The sequence below is a fragment of the Lepidochelys olivacea genome (assembly GCF_965140295.1).
Source record: "Lepidochelys olivacea isolate rLepOli2 genome assembly, chromosome: 24".
Lineage (NCBI taxonomy): Eukaryota > Metazoa > Chordata > Testudines > Cheloniidae > Lepidochelys > Lepidochelys olivacea.
Genome location: NC_140434.1, coordinates 3803759 through 3825917, shown reverse-complemented (window position 1 = coordinate 3825917; position 22159 = coordinate 3803759). Strand labels below are relative to the sequence as shown.

General features: G+C 53.2%; 1 protein-coding gene across 6 annotated transcripts in view; it reads right to left on the bottom strand.

Moving 5' to 3' along the window:
• Positions 1 to 16014, bottom strand: part of ARHGEF11 (Rho guanine nucleotide exchange factor 11) — an 81826-nt gene extending 65812 nt beyond the window's left edge. For 2 of the 6 annotated variants that reach the window (XM_084613480.1, XM_084613484.1), the window contains exon 1: positions 15523 to 16007. In XM_084613480.1, coding sequence (XP_084469606.1) covers positions 15523 to 15557 — 35 coding nt within the window. In that variant the 5' untranslated portion in view covers positions 15558 to 16007. Of the gene's footprint in view, positions 1 to 15522 lie in introns of all 6 variants that reach the window. The other 4 variants (XM_084613485.1, XM_084613482.1, XM_084613483.1 and 1 more) reach the window with 4 other exon arrangements.
• Between the last annotated feature and the right edge of the window lie 6145 nt (positions 16015 to 22159).

Genomic DNA, 22159 nt, shown 5'->3' with positions numbered 1-22159 from the left:
TCTGAGGGCTTGTTTACACACAGACATTGCACCAGTTCAACTAAAAATCTGTTTAAAAACTGATTTAGTTCAGACACTGCAAGCCACTAGGTGGACAGACTGGTTAAAAACTAGTTAGAAAGTTTGGGGTGTGCCCTGTGAATTCAACAAGCGAAACCAATGTAAATGAGGCTTACAATCCATTTAAGAGCATCCTCACCCAAAGCTGCCTCTTGAAGCCAACTGAGTTATGTTATGCGCAGTACCTAGCACATTGAGACTCTGATCAGAGCCTCTGTTATCACCCACCATGCCTGTAACATATGTTGCATCCCCATACAGAAGAGTGCTCCAGGTTCTAGTCCGGCAAGTTTCTCAAAAGGTGGCTGCAGCCTAAGACTGGAGGAGCAGGTTGAAAGCCATAGGTGAGGTTCTGAACGGAGGCTTTCTGGATCAAGAGCTGCATAGCCTCTGCTTTCCAGAGGTCATGAAAGATTAGAGAGCAGGCGCCCAGGAGGCAGAAATAAGCGATAAAGGCATAAACAAGTATTTATGCCATAATTAGGTAAAGTTTGCAAAGCACTTTGAACCTGAAAGGTCCCATGTAAATGCGAAATATCATTATTACAGCAAAGGAAGCCAAGTAAGATTAACAGTAACCCTGAGCGCTTTCTATCCGCAAAGCTCAGCACAAGTTACAAAAAATGGGTAAATGTCATTATTCCCACCCCACCCCCCGCCCCAAGTTCACACAGATAGGGAAACTGCGGCACAGAAATGGAGCGCCACTTGGTCGAACTGCGTGAGCAGGGACCACACGGATAGTTCGTCCGCAGCAGGCTCGTGCAGGGTGGATTCACAAGCCAGCTTGTCGCAAACTAAACGTTCATGCAGACGAGCCCTAAGCGCATCCATGCACTAGTTTCACTAAATCCGTTTAAAACACCCCTCAAGGCATTGTTACACACCGTTTTTATACTGATAAAACCATACACTGAAGGGGGTGATTTTTCTGCTGATACAGTGTTACTGGCACAAGCCCTAGGACGGATGAAGTTACACTAGTGGTACAATGTGTGTGTGTAGACATGGGCTTACGTTAAGCTAGAGCAATTTGGCATGTAGATGAGTTCCAGAGGAGAAATCAAGCCCCAGAGCGATGCAGAGGGGCTTAGGAAATGACAGAAAGAGGTCCCAGCCCTAGAGAGCTTACAATCACCTTTACACTGTTTATTACTTCAATTTGTTTAACCCCTTGCTTAAGTTTTTCTGTTCAACACCAAGGGTATATCCACACTCGGGAGACGATCCAAGCACAGCGATGCCGACACCATCCTGCAGTGCAGATGTAACCTACACCAACGGAAGGGATTTTCCATCGGTGCAGGAGCACCACCTCCCCAAACACAGCTCGCTATGTTGATGGAAGCACAATTCTGTTGACATAACTGCATCTACACTGGGGGTTAGGTCGGCACTGCTACATCGGTCAAGGGTGTGGTTTTTTCATATCCCGATCAATAAAGCTATTTCAACCTAACTTTTAAGTGTAGGCCAAGCCTCAGGCCATATCTACAATGATCATCATTTACTCCCCACCCAACCATCCCCCAGCTCTCCCACTAACGATGTATTTACTCAGCCAGCTTCTGTCCTGGGGCAAGATCAAGGATTTCAGCCTCCACAGATTTTGACTTAGCATCTTCTCCACCATGGCAGTCACACAACATACATACTTCAAGCTGCATTATTCAAGAAGCATTACAGTTGGGGTTAGATGTTTGGCTGTGTGTGTTCTCCCTATGTGCTGCCCCAGCTCTGTGCAGACAGCCAGACCTCGAGCGAATCACCCAATGACCACAAGATCTGTTAAGGGATGAAGGCACCAGGCCAGGTTTATTGTCGACAAAGGACAATACTAGCACCTGGCAGACTCTACGAGGATACTAAGACATGTATGCCCATGACAATGGATGCAGCTCAGCGAATGGTGGGACTTTTCATTCCTACTGCAACCGTCACCTAGCTCCAGCCAATTTTGTAATAGATACGCACAAGGGGACACAGTTAAGGTTGAGCAACAGCAGCTGTCAACTTTGCAGTTACACCCCTCCCCGCTTGCTCCTAGAACCTGACCCATGAGGGCTGAACTGAAGTCAAGGGGGATCTGGGTGGGCAGAGGGGGTCTGCTCACACAAACCCTGCATTCATTTAAGTTACTTGCATGGCCCTGTATTTCAGCGTGAAGCATCCATACCAGACGAGCGCGCTATGAAGTCTGAAGGAATCTAAACCTTCCAGTCCAATCACTGATACTTCACTATTTGAAAACTAAAAATGGAACTAGAAAGAGAGAGAGATGCCTCGATTTATTTATGTTTAAGAGAGACTATGTCTAGGCCCAGGAAAGAGATGAACAAACTTACAGCAATATTTATCCCCACCATGTTAACACCTTTCAGCAGGATTTCAGAGCATTTTACAAAAAGCGGGTGAAGAATTAGGATCTTTATGGTGCCATTAGCATGCATGAGGCTTTTACAGGCCACTCAGAACAATACGGCCTTTACCCCAAAGAAATTCACAGTCTAAATTACACTGGAAAATGCAACAGTGACACAGCAGCCTATGGCAAGGAAGCAGAGGTGCTGGAACCAAACTGTAAACCCTGTATATAATGGAAACCACTTCAAGCCAGGGGGTGCGGGCAGCACTCCCCGCACCCTTAGTTCCAGCACTTATGCAAGGAGGTGACAGTACCACTCTCAGTGGATGTTCTTATTCCACACAGAGCGACTTGTTGCATATATTTCCTTGTTGGCACTAAGGAATTTTTCATCTCTAGGTGGGGGAAACTGAGGCACGGATCTTTGACATGACTTGCCTCAAGTCACACAATGAAGCAGTAGCAGAGATGGTAGTAGTTTCCCATTCATAGGCCAGAAGGGACCCTTTCGGTGTTTCTCAAATGTGGCCACCAGGGTTTTTTCTTGCGGCCACAGCCTCCTGGGCTGTGATGGGGGCAGGGGGACGCAAAGCAGTGGCCCTTCCCCCAGCAGCAGTTGGGCCCTGCTTCCCTCTGGATACACAAACACTGGAGGTGCAGGCAGCTGGTGAATTCCCCGCTTTCCCGGGCATAGGGGAGGCAGGCTTCGATCATGGGGCTTTGGGCTCCGTCCATGCAGTGGCAAGCTCTGGTTCAGCCTCCAGCTCACCACCCCCTCCCCTCACCCCATTGTCCCGGAGCCCCACTGCCTCCCTGCCCAACTCCCCATCCACGGCTTCATTTGTCCCAGGGCTTGCCAGGGCTGAGTAAGTCTTCTGTGAAAAGTGATATTAACAAACATACAAATATCACTTTTCACAGCAGAAGAGTTACCAGCTAGCAAGGCGTGGTGGGTGGGGGGGAAAGTGCAACCAAAACAGCAAAAGAAACAACAACAAAAAGACAAGAACAAGTGAAGCACCTTATTTGTGTATCTATTCTGTTTATGTCCAGTAAAGAATAGAGGCAACTGCAAATTATTTTTATTCTTGAGTCTGAAAAAACCCTACATAAATAAATTACAATGATTTGGACGTGTATATGTGCGTATTTATTTGTTTTTCCTAAAGTTAATTAAATAATTTACGAAAAATTGTCAGCACAGCCACCAGCCAGAGTTGGTGGCCGCACTCTGAGGCCACCAAAAAATTTGTTGTGAGAACCCTTGTCTTACATCATCTAGCCTGTCCTCCCATATATCCTGGCGTGGCAGAATGCGGTTGTTTTTTTTTTTTTAAATAATTTCAATAGATAATATAGATGGTTATTTTAAAGCATTTTTTTTATCAATTTTAAATGTTCACAGTTGCAGGAAATTGTGGGGGGAGGTCAGAGAACTATTTAATGACAGTAGATGCGGAGATTCAAAAAATTAAAGCTTTATAACCATTAAAACACAAACTGTCAACATCATGTCAAAATACACAAAGCCAATATCCTTAAATTAAACCCTAATTGTGTCTCAAGGAGCATTTTTCTTACTGTGCCTCGCTGTAAATTTAAATTATGGACAGAAATATCTTTTCATCAGCCTGTGCGTGCGCGCACGGTGAAATCGACATTTACTGATAAAAATCGAATCCTTCCAAGCTGATATATATATCACAGGCCCTTAAACTCTACCCAGTTACTCGTGTCTTGAGCCCAACAGCTGTGTTTGGCTAAAGCATCTCTTCCAGAAAGGCATCCAGTCTTGATATGAAGACATCAAGAGACTAAGAATCCACCACCTCCCTTGGCAGTTTGTTCCAATGGTCGCTCACCCTCCATGTTCAAAATGTGTGCCTTATTTCTAATTGGAATTTGTCTGGCCTCAGCTGCCAACTGTTGGTTTTTGTTCTGCCTTTCTCCACTGGACTAAAGAACCCTTTAGTACGCAGGACTTTCTCCCTGAGAAGGTCCTTTTCCAGTCTTCTGGAATTTCCCTGGCATTCCACAATTGATTAAAAATTAACATCAGGGGCGCAGAGATCTTCACAACCAGCTCTTTAAGGACTCTTGGGTGCAAGTGATCCCAGCCTGCTGATTTGAAATGTTGTTCAACATCCCCCTTGGTTACTAATGGACCGGAAAGAGCTTAGTCATCCCTCATGCAATACAATTTTATCATCCCGCATCTTTCCAATTATGAAACAGGAATATTTCCTGAATGTTTCTGAGTCATCATCAAACAATTTTACCATCTCCACCTGGTAATGGGCCTACACTACTCCTAGGATTTCTTTTGTTCCTAATATACTTTAAAAACTCCTTTGTATTGTCCATAGCTCTAACAGCCAGGAGCCCGGGCTCCCAGCCCTCTGTTCTAACCACTAGACAAGTCTGCCTCGAAATTGGCAGTATCAGCTCTTTGACAAAAAATGGAGTGGAAAGTTTACCTAGTTTCACCCCAGCTTCTGTATCTGATGGTGAAATGATAAGCCCAGGGTTTATAGTAAGAATGAGTTAAACACCACCAATTCCATCACACCACCTCTAATGGTAGGGTCCAACTTTCCATCACCCTGCATTGTGTGGGGTCAATTACAGAGCTGTAGCATTTCACACCTACTTTGCCCTGGTGGAAAAGACTACACATAGTGCAGGGCAGTGGCAAAACAGGCCTTGGGAGATTTTGTGTGTGTGTGTGTGTATTATTCCCCCTCACAAACACATGAAATTCAATAAAGACAAGTGCAAAGTACTACACTTAAGAAGGAAAAAAATCAAATGTATGACTGCAAAAGGGGGAACGTCTGGCCAGAGAGTAGTAATGCTTAAAAAAAAAAAAATGATCCAGAGTTACAGCAGATCACAAACTGAATATGAATCAACAGTGTGATGCAGCTGCAAAAAGCCTAATTAACAGGAGTGCTGTATGTAAGACTCAGGAGGTCACTGTCCTTTTCTACTAGGTGCCGATGAGACCTCCGTTGGAGTATTGCATCCAGTTCTAAGTGTCACACTTTAGGAAAGATGTGGACAAACTGGAGACAGTCTGGAGGAGAGCAGCAAAAATGATAGGTCACGTTTTCTAAACCTTTTATATGGAAAGGTTAAAAAAAACTGGCATGTTTAGTCTTGAGAAAAGAAGACTGAAGGGGGACCTGAAAGTCTTCAAATATGTTAAGGGCTGTGATAGAGAGGACAGTGATCAATGGCTCTCCATGGCTACTGGAGGTAGGACAAGAAGTAGAGGGCTTAATCTGCAACAAGGGAGATGTTGGTTAAACATTAAGAAAATTTTTCTAGCCCTAAGAGTGGTTAAGCTCTGAAGCAGGCTTCCAAGGCAGGCTGTGGAATCTCCATCATTGGAGGTTTTTAAGAGAAGGAAACCCCTTTTAGGGCTGGCCTAGGTTTACTTGGTCCTTCCTCAGAGCAGGTGGCTGGACTAGATGACATCTTGAGGGAATCATCGCAATGTAGGGCTGGAAGGGACCTCAGCAGATGTAGGCCACTGCTATTAAAAAGCCGTGTTGATTCAGTTCAGCCAGGCCCTCTCTCGCTGGTTACCGATGTGCTCTGCATTTAAAACAGGGAAGGCCTATTCAAAAATAAGATGCCATGACTCCAAACTGACGCCACGACCCCAAACCAATGCTCCCCCTTTTATCACGAGCATAATCGCGTATTACACTCCATGGCCCAGGAATATTAATTCTATAAGGAAGCAACTCCCTTTAGAGGAACAGCACACCTCAGGGTCAAGCCCTAAAGCAGGGGTACGACCCTATAACTTTCCAGAAACGACACAGAAGAGCCATCAACCCCCACCCCCATTCACTCTCCACCTCAAAGATGCCAGTGCAATTATTTGCTGGGTCCTCCACTGCACAAAGACACAGTTGGGTATCAGTTTCCACAGGACAGTGTGGTAATGGGAGCAGGTTCACACCACACTGCTACAATGCCCGTGTTAAAAGAGACCAGCTGAGACCAAGTTGCAGATGCACTGACACAGATACTGTGGTGATTGGTGCCTCAAGCCTCATCTACACAGGGAAATAAACCATCATAATTCCAGTATAATTTAGCTGTTCTGGAGCCACTCTCTGTGTGGACACACTTATTCTGGAATAAAAGTCACTTTCACTCTGGAACAGTGTGTCCACAGAGAGAGCTGTTCTGGAATAGAGAGGCCAGTCAGCTTCCACCATGTAGACAAGACAAGGGCTTAAATAAAAGCAGCGGAGGACAATCTGGCTATTAAAAACAAAAAGGGCTAGAAAATGTTAAGCCCAGTATTTGCACTTATACAGCACAAGTTAAGAGTAACCATGTCTCATGCTTCAGGGCATGAGCTGACTGCAATAGAGAGAAAAATCAGGAAGTAATCCTCGCCTCAAGGCCAGATTGGACAGGTGCCTTAACCAACAGCCTCACACGCCTAAAAATTAGACAGAGCAAAGGGGATGTTCCTACACTGTCAGGAAACCAACTTCTGTCAGCGTAAGCTGTATCTGCAAGACGGGGCTATCGTCTCCACAGTGTAGACATACCCTATTTATTTTTAGTCTTCCGGATGGTTTTTTCGGTTTATTAGAAATTTACATGAAGAAAGTGTTTTTTTCCCAGCAAATACCTGCCCTCCATCCCCAGTCCATCCCCACCACCACCCACACACTCTCTCTCAGCATGGAAACAAGAACCTTGCAGCAGGAGAATGCAACCAGCATCTGTCTGGTTTGTTTATTTTGAAGAGTGAGAATTTAGGGCTGATAAAAGTGGCCAGAACGACCGATCTGGAGGCAGAAATGCTCTCTCTCTCTCTCTCTATTTATCCGCAAACCAGTCCTATCCTCCCTCCCCGCGTGCCTCAACCCCAACCTGGAAAGACTCCTGAGACTGGACTCCCTCCTGCATGTAGTTCACTCACCCTTGTGGAGGTTTTCAACAAGGATGCCCAGTTACTGCCAGCGTAGTGATGGGCTTGTGTGGATACTGGGAAGGAGGCAGAGACCCACCAAACATTCCGCACAGGGGGCTGCTAACCAGCCATCAGATCACCACAGCTTTTGTTCACCACTCACCTGGGCTACAGTCAGATCAGCCACCCAGAGGTTAAAGTCCCCATAGCCCAGTAACCACCAACAGCAAACTTGGATAGAACTCAGGTCTCCTGGGTTCCATTCCCACCTCTGACAGGGCACATGGCCCAGGGGTTAAAGAGGTGTGTACTTTTTACAGGAGATCTCCAGTGGACTGCTGGATCGGGGTAACTGGGAGGTGTGTTCCCCAGTATCAACTGTACACCTGCTGTGAAAAATGCCACATTCCAACTGCAGAATAATCAACAGCTGCCCTGTTGGTACATTTCTACTTGCATCTTCTAGGCTATGAAGGCAAGGTTTTCCAACCAAAGCCAAGAGTGGATGCAGTGGCATGTGTTGACATAGTCAGAGTTGATGGTGCCTAGATTCCACTGTGATGGGCACATTCGAAGTGTCCAGATCAGGTCCTCAGGCAGGCCTGGATGGAAGTTCAGGCCTGCAAGAGATCTTCCCAGTTGGCGCAACATCACAGAATCCAGCCACTTCAACAAACAGAGCTGAGGAGCTGTTCAAGTGAGTGTCAAGTCTTCTAAGGCCATATTTACAATGCCCCGTCCCAGCTTCTTCCACAAGAAGGGGGAAAGGAAACCTTGTTCTCTGCAGAAAGCGCGCCGAGAGGGAACAGCTTCCACGCTAGAGCTTGCTGGTATGAATGAAGCAGGCTCATTCTTACAAGACAATGCTGTGCCAATGTCACATCCATGTGGCCGTCGCCCAGAAGCGGGACTGTAACACAGACGATAAAGAGCCGGCTAACTAGGGATTCCAGCGGGTGACGTGAGGCCAACGCCAGCAGAACAGGGAAACTGCTCACTGCAATTTGATATCCCAAGCATCTCTCCATGCCATGCCGTGAACAATCTGCCTCTGTCCCTCAGTTACTCACAGAAGTTATTTCATTTTTCGGGCACAATGTGCTGAGACAGAAGGCTCATTCTAACGGGCTGCCAATACGGGGTCCTCCCTACTGTGCATGCCAGGGTCCGGAAGCTGGCACTCCAATCAGCTGCAGCAGGAACAAACTCTGGTCTATTCTGACCCAGTGCATTAAAGCCAACAGGAGTAAAATAAAAAACAGACCACCAAGACTTAGGGCCCATGTCTCTGCCATTAGACCCAAAGGACAAGAATAACCATGTAATGCATAGCTTCAACCTCGGAGGCACTAAATATGGCTGCAGAGCCGGATTTATTTCGTACCCTGGCTGAAGCCTCATGCCTATTGTAGGAAGTTGGTATTGAAACCATGACAGGCAAGGAAATTCCCAGGCCCAGGGCATCAAACTCTGCCACTTTCCATCCAAGGACCTTTACCAACTGGTCCCCATGACCCTGCTGCGAGGCATCGATATCCCCAAAACCAAGGCATGGAGAGGCACATGTGCCACCACGTTAGAGATGGGATTTGATGCAAGCAGCACTCAGATCACTAGGCCACACCAGGAGAGAGAAATAAGATGATCCGTAGGGGAGAAATACAACTTTGCTGATGGAGCGGCAGTGTGGCCTAGGGGACTGAGCCCTGGCTCAGGATCCAGGAGACCTGGGTCTGTTCCAGACTCTGCCAGTGGCCTGCTGGGTGACCTTGGGCAAGTCACGTCCTCTCTCTGTGCCTCGGTTTCCCCAGCTGTTAAATGAGGATGGCGATACTGACCTTTGTAAAGTGCTTTGAGATCTGCTGATGAACTGCACTATATAATCGCTAGGGTAATATCAGGTTTCAGAGTAACAGCCGTGTTAGTCTGTATTCGCAAAAAGAAAAGGAGTACTTGTGGCACCTTAGAGACTAACCAATATATTTGAGCATGAGCTTTCGTGAGCTACAGCTCACTTTTTGGTTAGTCTCTAAGGTGCCACAAGTACTCCTTTTCTTTTTAGGGTAATATCATCATCCCAGTACTAACTGTGGCCTGGAGAAGAAACAGAAACTTACACGTATTTAAAAGGTAAAAGGTTCTGCAGAGTACAGAATAGAGGGCCCAAATCAGAGGCCAAACAAAGGAACTACCTGCCACCAGAAAGGTTATTTAGCAAGCAAAGCCCATAATAGGGCCTTTGTCTTCCACTGAGCAGGCCTCTCTGGTCCCGATAAAGCCTCACTGACCTATCCAAACCTGAAATACCATCCCATTCCAATAGCCCTGCTGCTGGGATTCCTGATCAGATTCACACACATGCAATTATTCTTTCCTGGTCTTTAATGAGATTCTGAGCAGGGCTTTGCCAGCTCAGCACAGCACCGATACCTGTATGTACCAAAATCTAGCAACAAAATGCAGCCACCTCTGGGGTGGAGGACAGCAATTCACTGGTAGAGAGCACGACAGAGGCAGTGGGCAGGACCAATCCCATTCTCCTACAAAAGAATCACCTTTGCATCCCTCTGTCACGCACTAACACCTGGGCGTGTGGGGGAAAGAGTCCAGATCTAGTTTTATTAACGTCTCCTATGCTGTAGCCAGCGGGGAGCTGAATTCCTCGACCTTGTAAGGATGAAGAGCTGAGAGGACCCAGGCACGGATTTGAACCCGTGATTCCATGGAGACGGATGCGTAGCTTGCTGAGCCACCCCCTCCAACACTTGTCTGGTACAGACAGTTAATCTGATTTGCTGCGCTGGAGCAGAAGTGGGCCGCTTCCTGTGGAGATTTAACTAGTAAAATTGCAGAGCGCTTTGCGGACATTGCAGCCGATTATTTTGCTTTCATTAGCTTGCGAGGAACTGAAACCTGCAGAGGATAAAAGGGCAGAAATCCTTCCCTCCTCCGACTAACAGCCCATCACCATGGCCACACAGTACAGCTGCATTTCAGCCCTATACCTCCCCAACTGAGATGCGGAGAAATTGCAAACTCATCGGGGCATAAAGGTTCCTGACAAGCTCCAGTTACGTGACAAGCAAAAGGTATTCGAACAGCAGAGGAATAAACCTTGTTATTTCTCCTTTCTATTTTTGGCTGCACTTTCCCTTCCCTGTTTAGGGTAGTATATTTTGTAACTCTACAACACGAACTCCAGTCTCAAGGCAGCATTACCTAGCGGTTTTCACAGGACTCCTGGGTTCGAGTCCCAGCTCAGGACTCCTGGGTTCTACTTCCAGTTCAAAGAAGGAGTGTGAACGAGCGACTAAGGCTCAAGGTTTCTGTTTCTAGCTGGGTTCTGTTTGTGAGCCTCACTATATGGCGTGGAGCCAAGGGGTTTCCTCATTTCTCTGATCACCACCACCCAAGGATTGTTAACCCAAACCGACCTTTGAAAAGTGCTTTGAGATCCCTGGACGAGAAACTGTGCAAGGGCTCAGAATTATCACGTGATACGGCCACCCCGGGCTCCAAGGGAGAAGGCTTACCCCAGACACCCGCGCTACCAATGCCTCGCTTGCCACCCGCACCAGCCCACACCTGCAGGGCACAGAAGGCATCACGCCCCCTCGCCACCAGTGCCCTACTGGCACTGAGAAGGATGGGCCATTAGCCAGGATGGGCAGGGATGCCACACCGTCCTCTGAGTGTCCCTAGCCTCTGTTTGCTGGGAGTTGTTGACAGGGGATGAATCACTCAATGATTGCGGGTTCTGTTCACTCCGTCTGAAGCACCTGGCATTGGCCGCTGTTGGAAAGACAGGCTACAAGGCTAGATGGACCATTGGTCTGACCCAGTATGAGAAACAGGCAGCCTCTTTGTAATCACTCTCCTTTAACTCCCTAGGCACACTGTGCCCCTGTGCGCCCCAGCTAGGCACAACACACACCTGTAAATGTTCTGTTTGTACAGCGCCTAGCACACTGGGGTCCTGGTCCACACCTAGGGCTCCCAAGCACAAGAGTAGTACAAACAACCACCAGCAAGGCGCTTGCTATCCCAGCGCAGGCAGGAGATGCCGGAGGAAGGACTAGAAAACGGCTTCTTAGGCAGGTGGCCATCCAGCTGAGCTAGAGGGGCGTCTCCACTCGCTCACTTCAGTAGGCGCTCCGCCCTTGGGTGCTACACTGACATTGCACTTTTCATGTCAGCTGCGCAGAACTGGAACCGGAGCCGCTTGCGGGACGGAGGGTGGAAGCCCAGCAGCCTCCAGGCTGCCACGCAACTGGAAGAAGAGACATTAACAAGGTCTGCAACATCCCCTGCTCAGCAGACAGCACAGAGGTTTTTATGGTCCTGGATAGAGAGTCCTACAGAGCAAACTATGGTGCGCCCAGGTAGCTAAACAGAGTTGTCTCCAACCTGCAACCCTGTGCCTGATCCACAGGGGACAGGAGTCTGTTACAACCCCTCCTAGAGCGCCGTCACTCTTTGGCTCAAGCTGTAGCAGCTCTGGAGGCCCCGGATTCAATCCCTGGTGTGTCGGCCATCACATAAGCAGGGTCTCTTCCAGGATTCAAACCGCTGCGGGCCTCGGAGGCTTGGGTTGAGCTTCTTTTGATCAGAGGAAGAATGTAACCCGTGTTACATCAGCAGGGACAAACCAAACAAATGAACCTTCCCGGGGACCGATACAAATGCTAGGAATGTCTGATAGCCTCCTGTGTCCTGGAGTGAAAACCTCAGACCACCTGCTACCCACAGCTACTGGGAAGGGTTTTGGGATTCCCACCGGAGTGCTGTCCGTGCTCTTCTCTCAGAAGCCTCTGGCCATTGGGTCCTCTGCTGTTGGGGAAAAAAAGGAAGCCCGACGCATGCCCCGATGTCAGAGCTTGCTGACTAGGGAGCAAAGGGCCGCAGCGGAAACTGGAATATGGGTGCAGAAGCCATCAGGGAGAAGTAAAAAGGACTGGAATGGCGTCTGCTAGGTATCCACTATTTTCTCCTACCATCCATACAAGAAGGATGTGGATAAATTGGAGAGAGTCCAGCGAAGGGCAACAAAAATGATTAGGGGTCTAGAACTCATGACTGATGAGGAGAGGCTGAGGGAGCTGGGCTTGTTTAGCCTGCAGAAGAGAAGAATGAGGGGGGATTTGATAGCTGCTTTCAACTACCTGAAAGGGGGTTCCAAAGAGGATGGCTCTAGACTGTTCTCAATGATAGCAGATGACAGAACGAGGAGTAATGGTCTCAAGTTGCAGTGGGGGAGGTTTAGATTGGCTATTAGGAAAAACTTTTTCACTAAGAGGGTGGTGAAACACTGGAATGCGTTACCTAGGGAGGTGGTAGAATCTCCTTCCTTAGAGGTTTTTAAGGTCAGGCTTGACAAAGCCCTGGCTGGGATGATTTAACTGGGAATTGGTCCTGCTTCGAGCAGGGGGTTGGACTAGATGACCTTCAGGGGTCCCTTCCAACCCTGATATTCTATGATTCTATGATCCCCGACTCCCCCAGCATCTTGGCTCCGGTCGGGACTGAGGGAGAGGGAGGCTCCCACTATTCTACTCCATTTTGGGGTCCTTTGTCCTCTCCCCCATAAACAGCTGCAGGGTGTTTTCCTGCAGCCCACAGCCTCCCACACACCCCTCAGCAGCCGCACGAAGTCAGCAGGACTTTTGGGGGTGTGGCCGCTGCCCACTGGGTCCCAATCCCAGCTCTGCATCCTACCGCTTTCCTGACAATCACACAGCTCCTTCGGAAAGCTCCCAGCATCAGCAGAGGCCCGGGGGTGGCCTGCGTGCAGACTCAGACAGCCCTGCCTGGGTCCGCGGCTGTAAGGCTATATCGTCATAACCAGGAGGGCTACAAGCTCCAACGACAGCTGAAATCCTGCAGACACAGAGTTCAGGGCCCACCGCGGCCAAGAAAGATTTTAATTTCCAGGTGGTTTAGGTGCTTCACACTTTCAGCTTAGCACCCCCAGCCAGCCCCCTGGCTTGCCCACAGTATTACCTGACCCTGGGGGTGGGGCCTCACCTCTGGCAGTGATTTCATTTGCCTACAGAAACTTGACTACTGTGGCAATGAGAGCAAGAGAAATATCTTTAAGTAAATGAATCACCAGGCCCTAACTTATCAGGGTTTAATAACTACCTAATCAAAATCTGTATTTGTTCTAATACAGGGAGTAGCTGAGATTGAACGGACAGAGAAAGACCATTGCTGTTTGCACAGCCAACACTCCTCAGGGAAAACTGAAGCTACCAGCCCAAAGCCAGTTGCTACCAGAGGCAGGTGTCAGAGACACAGTACCACAGCGTGCCGAAATACAAGCCACTTCGAATCCTAGCAGGGACGGCGCTGCAGGTACCGCAAAGGTCCTGTGGAACTTTTCATAATAAGGGGTTCGTTCCTCGCCCCTCCCCATTGGCTGTTGACATCCTCCACCCTAGGGGTGGATGCATTTCAGAGTGAAGCCATCTCCCAACACTCCAAACCCTGGGGTCTAGTCTACACTTAGAAGTTAGATCGACCTAGCTACGGCCGTCACGGATTCGGAAAGTTCACATTCCTGACCGCCCCAGTTAAGCAGATCTAACCCCCAGTGTGGATGCGGCTACATTGACAGAAGAATTCTTCTGTCGACCTAGCTACCACCGACCGGGGGCGGGTGGGGTGGGTTACCTACATCGACCGAAAACCCCTTCTGGCCCTGTAGGAAGCATCTACACGACAGCAGTTTAGCTGTAGCACCTCGAGTGTAGACGTGACTTTAACTAGCTGGAGTAGTGCTTGCTACTGAGTGAGACTACTTGCAGTAGTAAACAGTACACCTGCTAGGAAGAGCATGCAGGCCTAGCCTGCAACTTCTAAAGCACAGTGGGGTTCCTCAGAGGATGAAAAGTGTTAGTTTTAAAAATGCACCATATTATTCGTTATTATTAACTTATAGAAAACACGTGAGAGATTAAACTCCATGGATCAGCTCCTGCTTGGGTGGCATTTAGAAATCTGAGTGTGTGTGGATGATAAAAATCCTCTGAGCAGCACAGAAAGGGATAGGACCAAAAAACTAAATAAATAAAAATAGAACCCCAGGCATGCAGAATGCACTAAAATACCGGCTTTATCTCATGTCTTTCCACACGGGAGGATATTAAACCAATGACAGTAGTGAAAGGAGAATACTGCATTCCAGGAAAGAATCAGTGCAGTGTTTTCTGCATGGACTTTTGTTTTGGGAAGAGGTGGGGGAGTAATCCCCCATGCACTTCTCTCCCCTCTGTTTCAATCCAATGGCCTTCCCCAGCCCCCAGCAAGCATGGCACTGTCCCAATCCATTACCACCACCCCACTGCAGCAACTAACCTCACTGCCTACACCCCACTTGCCGCCTGGCATATCCACATTCTCCAACATCACTTGGCAGATTGCAACAACCTTACTCCAGGCACCAGAGACCACACTAAAGGGGTCACATCTGCAGTCAAGACTCCCATTAACTTCCAGTGGGGGCCTTGCCTGCGTGAGGACTGCAGGATCAAGTACTGACATGGTGCATGAGAGGGGGAGGGAATTTCCTCTTCCAGGGGAGCTTATCTAGGTAATTTACCAAGTGGCCACACAGTCTGCAGAGGAACCTGGGTACCATACATGTAATAACGCCCATCCTAGACTAGGCCCAGCCACAGCCCACTGCAGTCTGCATAGGGATGGAAACAGAGGAAGCTGGAGGATCAGTGGGGGAGGGGGGTGACCCAGACAGGGAGCAACTCGCACACTGAGAATAAAATTATTTAAAAGCATTTTTATGTAGAAAAACCACACACACAATTCCTCCTGTGGACAAACAAAACAGGGCATTCCCCAGCCTGCAAATTCTCACAACCCACATACCAATTTTCTCTCTCTCTCTCTCTCTCTCTCTCACACACACACACACACACAAAACACCCCATACACAATTTGTGTAGCACCACTAGTAGCCCCCAACAACTCCCCCCATTTGCATCACACTCAAACTAGCAAAGTAGCCAGTTTCCTCAATTCAAAACAAGCCCTGCCCAGAAAAATGAACCAAAATCCCAAAGTAGCATCACTAAATTTGATATTCAATCACGAGCATTAAGAGGACAAAAAAATAAATAACCCAACAAACACATACCTGTCTAGTGCAGTCTGCGGAAGCCTCACACTCATGATTCTTCTCGTCTCCTTCGCTGATCCAAAAATCCAGGGTCCTCTGCTTTCTTTGCTGCTTTTATAATTTTAAAATCGCACCCTCCCGGAAAAAAAAAAATTCCAGAAGAGGAAAACAGACCAAGATCCTGGAAGCTGCAGGTCCATCTTGAGCTGGAGTCGGAACATGGTCTCTTTTTTTTTCCTTTTCTTTTTTTTAATTTTTCCCCTCCTGTTTTCTTCTAAAAAAACCTAAAAAATGCACTTGCCTTTATATTACGCCCAAAAATAGTCTTTTCAAGGTTACAGATGCTGTCGAAGAAAATTAAAAGGAAACAAAGCAGTTTTTCTTCAAAATATTAAAGTCTTAACTGCAAAACACAGATAAAAAACATCCTTATAATCCAGTTTTAACAGCTGTTCTTCTGCTTGCAGGGCAGAGACCAAAAAAAAAAAAAATTAAAATAAAATCCCTCGCCTAATACTTGAAAAATTGTAGCAGAAAAAAAATACCAGAAGCTCAAATTCTCCAACAAATTGGCACTTCTTTTAGGGTAACAGCTCGGTCTTTCCTTACTATCTTTGAAAAATAAATAATCAATAAAAAATCATACAATAATATGTACACTATTTCTGAGTCCAGTTCAACACTTAAAAAAAATTAAATAAAAAAGATTTCCTAATTTTTTAAACCCCCAAACTGCATTTTAAGGTTCTTAAAACTTGACACAAATTGGTTTCTTCCTTAAAAACAAAACAAAACAGAACAAACCCAGAAGATAAAATACCAGCTCATGCAAACCCAGCTTCCGAAAGCAAAAAATCCACAGGCTCCCTGAAAATAAATAGCAATTCTTGTTTGGTTCCTCAAAAGACTCCCCAATTTCCACCTTTCCAGGCCTAGTGACCCCTTTCTTGAACTCTGCCTCTGAACCCCAATATCCTTTTCCTTGCAGCCTAAAATGAATCACTCCCTGCAAACTCCCCCTCTCCACGAAATGGAGAGTCTTTCCTTCTTTATTTCTCTTCCTCCCTTTCCCTCATCCGCTTCTCTGCCTCTCTCTCTTCCTCTGTCTGAGTCTTTCAGTGGGAAGAAGAAGAAGAAGAAGAAAAAAGGGAAAAAACAAACCACAACACTGCACCAATTCTTGTTAGGAGCTTGCTGGCAAATCTGGTTTGAAAGGTCCCTGTATATCTCTCCCTCCCGCCTCCTGTTTTCTTCCTTCTCTCACTGCATTAAGTGGCAGGGAAGCGGGGGGGAGAAACCCAAGTAAAGAGCCTGTCCCCTTCTGGTTGAATTATGCTTGCTGGTCTCTGTGCATCCCAGCTGGGGGAAGGGGGGTTCTCCACCCCCTTTCTCCTCTTTCCCCTTCTCCCTCTCTGGCTCTTTGCTGCCCGGCTCCTGCGCTCCTCCAGCCCCTGGAAATGGCAGGGGGGGGCGAATCCGGGCCCCTGGGGGCCAAAGCCCCTTCTCCCTGGGCTGCTGGGGTGGGATCCTGCCCAGGGAGCGGCCTAGCTGCAGCTCTCAATCCCCAGCCTTTCCCAGCCCTGCCTCCCCTCCTCTGTGGAGCCCTGCCTCCCCCCGGCTCCCGTGGCTCCCTCCCTCTCCCAGAGGAAAAGGAAGGGGGGGGAGGCCACCCCGGGAGGAAGGAGGGAAGGTGACAGGGGGCAGGGAGGAGGGGGCAGCCGCAGCCTTTTCCCCTGCCCTGCTGGGGCCAGCTCAGGCTGCGGCGGGAGGAGGGAGGGGAGCTGCCTGGTATCCCTGCCCCCCCCAGCTAATCCCTCCTCCTGCTGCTGAGCAGCCCCCCCTTCCCCGGGGTCCCTTCCCCGCCTGCCACAGGGATCCCCCATTCACAGCCCCCCCTTCCCCGCCTGCTATAGGGATCCCCCCATTCACAGCCCCCCCCTTCCCCCGGGGTCCCTTCCCCGCCTGCCACAGGGATCCCCCACCTTCCCAGCCCCCCCTTCCCCGCCTGCCACAGGGATCCCCCACCTTCCCAGCCCCCCCTTCCCCCGGGGTCCCTTCCCCGCCTGCCACAGGGATCCCCCACCTTCCCAGCCCCCCCTTCCCCGCCTGCCACAGGGATCCCCCACCTTCCCAGCCCCCCCTTCCCCGCCTGCCACAGGGATCCCCCATTCACAGCCCCCCCCTTCCCCTGGGACCCCCTTCCCCGCCTGCCACAGGGATCCCCCCCATTCACAGCCCCCCCTTCCCCGCCTGCCACAGGGATCCCCCACCTTCCCAGCCCCCCCTTCCCCCGGGGTCCCTTCCCCGCCTGCCACAGGGATCCCCCACCTTCCCAGCCCCCCCTTCCCCGCCTGCCACAGGGATCCCCCATTCACAGCCCCCCCCTTCCCCCGGGACCCCCTTCCCCGCCTGCTACAGGGATCCCCCATTCACAGCCCCCCCCTTCCCCCGGGACCCCCTTCCCCGCCTGCCACAGGGATCCCCCCCATTCCCAGCCCCCCCTTCCCCGCCTGCCACAGGGATCCCCCTCCATTCACAGCCCCCCCTTCCCTGCCTGCCACAGGGATCCCCCACCTTCACAGCCCCCCCTTCCCCGCCTGCCACAGGGATCCCCCCATTCACAGCCCCCCCTTCCCCGCCTGCCACAGGGATCCCCCACCTTCCCAGCCCCCCCTTCCCCGCCTGCCACAGGGATCCCCCATTCACAGCCCCCCCCTTCCCCCGGGACCCCCTTCCCCGCCTGCCACAGGGATCCCCCCCATTCACAGCCCCCCCTTCCCCGCCTGCCACAGGGATCCCCCCATTCACAGCCCCCCCTTCCCCGCCTGCCACAGGGATCCCCCACCTTCCCAGCCCCCCCTTCCCCGCCTGCCACAGGGATCCCCCATTCACAGCCCCCCCCTTCCCCCGGGACCCCCTTCCCCGCCTGCTACAGGGATCCCCCATTCACAGCCCCCCCCTTCCCCCGGGGTCCCTTCCCCGCCTGCCACAGGGATCCCCCCCACTCACAGCCCCCCCTTCCCTGCCTGCCACAGGGATCCCCCACCTTCACAGCCCCCCCTTCCCCGCCTGCCACAGGGATCCCCCCATTCACAGCCCCCCCTTCCCCGCCTGCCACAGGGATCCCCCACCTTCCCAGCCCCCCCTTCCCCGCCTGCCACAGGGATCCCCCATTCACAGCCCCCCCCTTCCCCCGGGACCCCCTTCCCCGCCTGCCACAGGGATCCCCCCCATTCCCAGCCCCCCCTTCCCCGCCTGCCACAGGGATCCCCCCCATTCACAGCCCCCCCTTCCCTGCCTGCTACAGGGATCCCCCCCATTCCCAGCCCCCCCTTCCCCAGGGTCCCCTTCCCCGCCTGCCACAGGGATCCCCCCATTCACAGCCCCCCCCTTCCCCGCCTGCTACAGGGATCCCCCCCATTCACAGCAGCCCCTTCCCCGCCTGCTACAGGGATCCCCCCATTCACAGCCCCCCTTCCCCCAGTGTCCCTTCCCCGCCTGCCACAGGGATCCCCCCATTCACAGCCCCCCCTTCCCCGCCTGCCACAGGGATCCCCCCATTCACAGCCCCCCCCTTCCCCCGGTGTCCCTTCCCCGCCTGCCACAGGGATCCCCCCATTCACAGCCCCCCTTCCCCCAGTGTCCCTTCCCCGCCTGCCACAGGGATCCCCCCATTCACAGCCCCCCCTTCCCCCGGTGTCCCTTCCCCGCCTGCCACAGGGATCCCCCACCTTCACAGCCCCCCTTCCCCCGGGACCCCCTTCCCCGCCTGCCACAGGGATCCCCCCCATTCACAGCCCCCCCCTTCCCCCGGGACCCCCTTCCCTGCCTGCCACAGGGATCCCCCCCATTCATAGCCCCCCCTTCCCCCGGGACCCCCTTCCCTGCCTGCTACAGGGATCCCCCACCTTCACAGCCCCCCCTTCCCCCGGGACCCCCTTCCCTGCCTGCTACAGGGATCCCCCCATTCACAGCCCCCCCTTCCCCCGGCACCCCCCTCCCTGCCTGCCACAGGGATCCCCCCCATTCACAGCCCCCCCTTCCCCCGGCACCCCCCTCCCTGCCTGCCACAGGGATCCCCCCCATTCACAGCCCCCCCTTCCCTGCCTGCCACAGGGATCCCCCCCATTCACAGCCCCCCCTTCCCCCGCTGTCCCCTTCCCCGCCTGCCACAGGGATCCCCCCCATTCACAGCCCCCCCTTCCCCCAGTGTCCCTTCCCCGCCTGCCACAGGGATCCCCACCAGTCACAGCCCCCCCTTCCCCACCTGCCACAGGGATCCCCCCATTCACAGCCCCCCCTTCCCCCGGGACCCGCTTCCCCGCCTGCCCCTGAGGTGCCAGAGGGATCCCCCACCTTCACAGCCCCCCCTTCCCCCGGGGTCCCCTTCCCTGCCTGCCAAAAGGATCCCCCACCTTCACAGCCCCCCCTTCCCCCGGTGTCCTCTTCCCCACCTGCCACAGGGATCCCCCACCTACACAGCCCCCCTTCCCCCGGGGTCCCTTCCCTGCCTGCCCCTGAGGTGCCAGAGGGATCCCCCACCTTCACAGCCCCCCCTTCCCCTGGTGTCCCCTTCCCTGCCTGCCAGAAGGATCCCCCACCTTCACAGTCCCCCCTTCCCCTGGTGTCCCCTTCCCCGCCTGCCACAGGGATCCCCCACCTTCACAGCCCCCCCTTCCCCCAGGGTCCCCTTCCCTGCCTGCCAGAAGGATCCCCCACCTTCACAGTCCCCCCTTCCCCCGGTGTCCCCTTCCCCACCTGCCAGAGGGATCCCCCACCTTCACAGCCCCCCCTTCCCCCGGGGTCCCTTCCCCACCTACCCCTGCGGTGCCAGAGGGATCCCCCACCTTCACATCCCCCCCTTCTCCCGGGGCCCTCTTCCCTGCCTGTCCCTGGGGTGCCAGAGTGATCCCCCACCTTCACAGCCCCCCTTCCCCCGGGGTCCCCTTCCCCACCTGCCAGAGGGATCCCCCACCTTCACAGCCCCCCCTTCCCCCAGGGTCCCCTTCCCCGCCTGCCCCTGCGGTGCCAGAGGATCCCACACCTTCACAGCCCCCCTTTCCCCGGGGTCCTCTTCCCCGCCTGCCCCTGAGGTGCCAGAGGATCCCACACCTTCACAGCCCCCCTTTCCCCGGGGCCCCCTTCCTCACCTGCCCCTGGGGTGCCAGAGGGATCCGCCACCTTCACAGCTCCCCCTTCTCCTGGGGCCCTCTTCCCTGCCTGTCCCTGGGGTGCCAGAGGGATCCCCACCTTCACAGCCCCCCCTTCCCCCGGGGTCCCTTCCCAACCTGCCCCTGGGGTCCCCAACTTTCCTGCCCCAGGGTGCCAGAGGGATCCCCCACCTTCACAGGCCCCCTTCCCCTCCTGCCCCTGGGGTCCCCTTCCCCACCTGCCCCTGGGGTGCCAGATGGATCCCCCATCGTCACAGCCCCCCTTCCCCGCCTGCCCCTGCCTGCCAGAGGGATCCCCCACCTTCACAGCCCCCCCTTCCCCTGGGGTCCCTTCCCCGCCTGCCCCTGAGGTGCCAGAGGGATTCCCCACCTTCACAGCCCCCCCTTCCCCTGGTGTTCCCTTCCCCGCCTGCCACAGGGATCCCCCACCTTCACAGTCCCCCCTTCCCCCGGGGTCCCCTTCCCTGCCTGCCACAGGGATCCCCCACCTTCACAGCCCCCCCTTCCCTCGGGGTCCCTTCCCTGCCTGCCCCTGAGGTGCCAGAGGGATCCCCCACCTTCACAGCCCCCCCTTCCCCCGGGGTCCCCTTCCCTGCCTGCCAGAAGAATCCCCCACCTTCACAGCCCCCCCTTCCCCCGGTGTCCCCTTCCCCGCCTGCCAGAGGGATCCCCCACCTTCACAGTCCCCCCTTCCCTCGGGGTCCCTTCCCTGCCTGCCCCTGAGGTGCCAGAGGGATCCCCCACCTTCACAGCCCCCCCTTCCCCCGGGGTCCCCTTCCCTGCCTGCCAGAAGAATCCCCCATCTTCACAGCCCCCCCTTCCCCCGGTGTCCCCTTCCCCGCCTGCCAGAGGGATCCCCCACCTTCACAGTCCCCCCTTCCCCCGGGGTCCCCTTCCCTGCCTGCCAGAGGGATCCCCCACCTTCACAGCCCCCCCTTCCCCCGGTGTCCCCTTCCCCGCCTGCCAGAGGGATCCCCCACCTTCACAGCCCCCCCTTCCCCCGGGGTCCCCTTCCCTGCCTGCCAGAGGGATCCCCCACCTTCACAGCCCCCCCTTCCCCCGGGGTCCCTTCCCCACCTACCCCTGCGGTGCCAGAGGGATCCCCCACCTTCACATCCCCCCCTTCTCCCGGGGCCCTCTTCCCTGCCTGTCCCTGGGGTGCCAGAGTGATCCCCCACCTTCACAGCCCCCCTTCCCCCGGGGTCCCCTTCCCCACCTGCCAGAGGGATCCCCCACCTTCACAGCCCCCCCTTCCCCCAGGGTCCCCTTCCCCGCCTGCCCCTGCGGTGCCAGAGGATCCCACACCTTCACAGCCCCCCTTTCCCCGGGGTCCTCTTCCCCGCCTGCCCCTGAGGTGCCAGAGGATCCCACACCTTCACAGCCCCCCTTTCCCCGGGGCCCCCTTCCTCACCTGCCCCTGGGGTGCCAGAGGGATCCGCCACCTTCACAGCTCCCCCTTCTCCTGGGGCCCTCTTCCCTGCCTG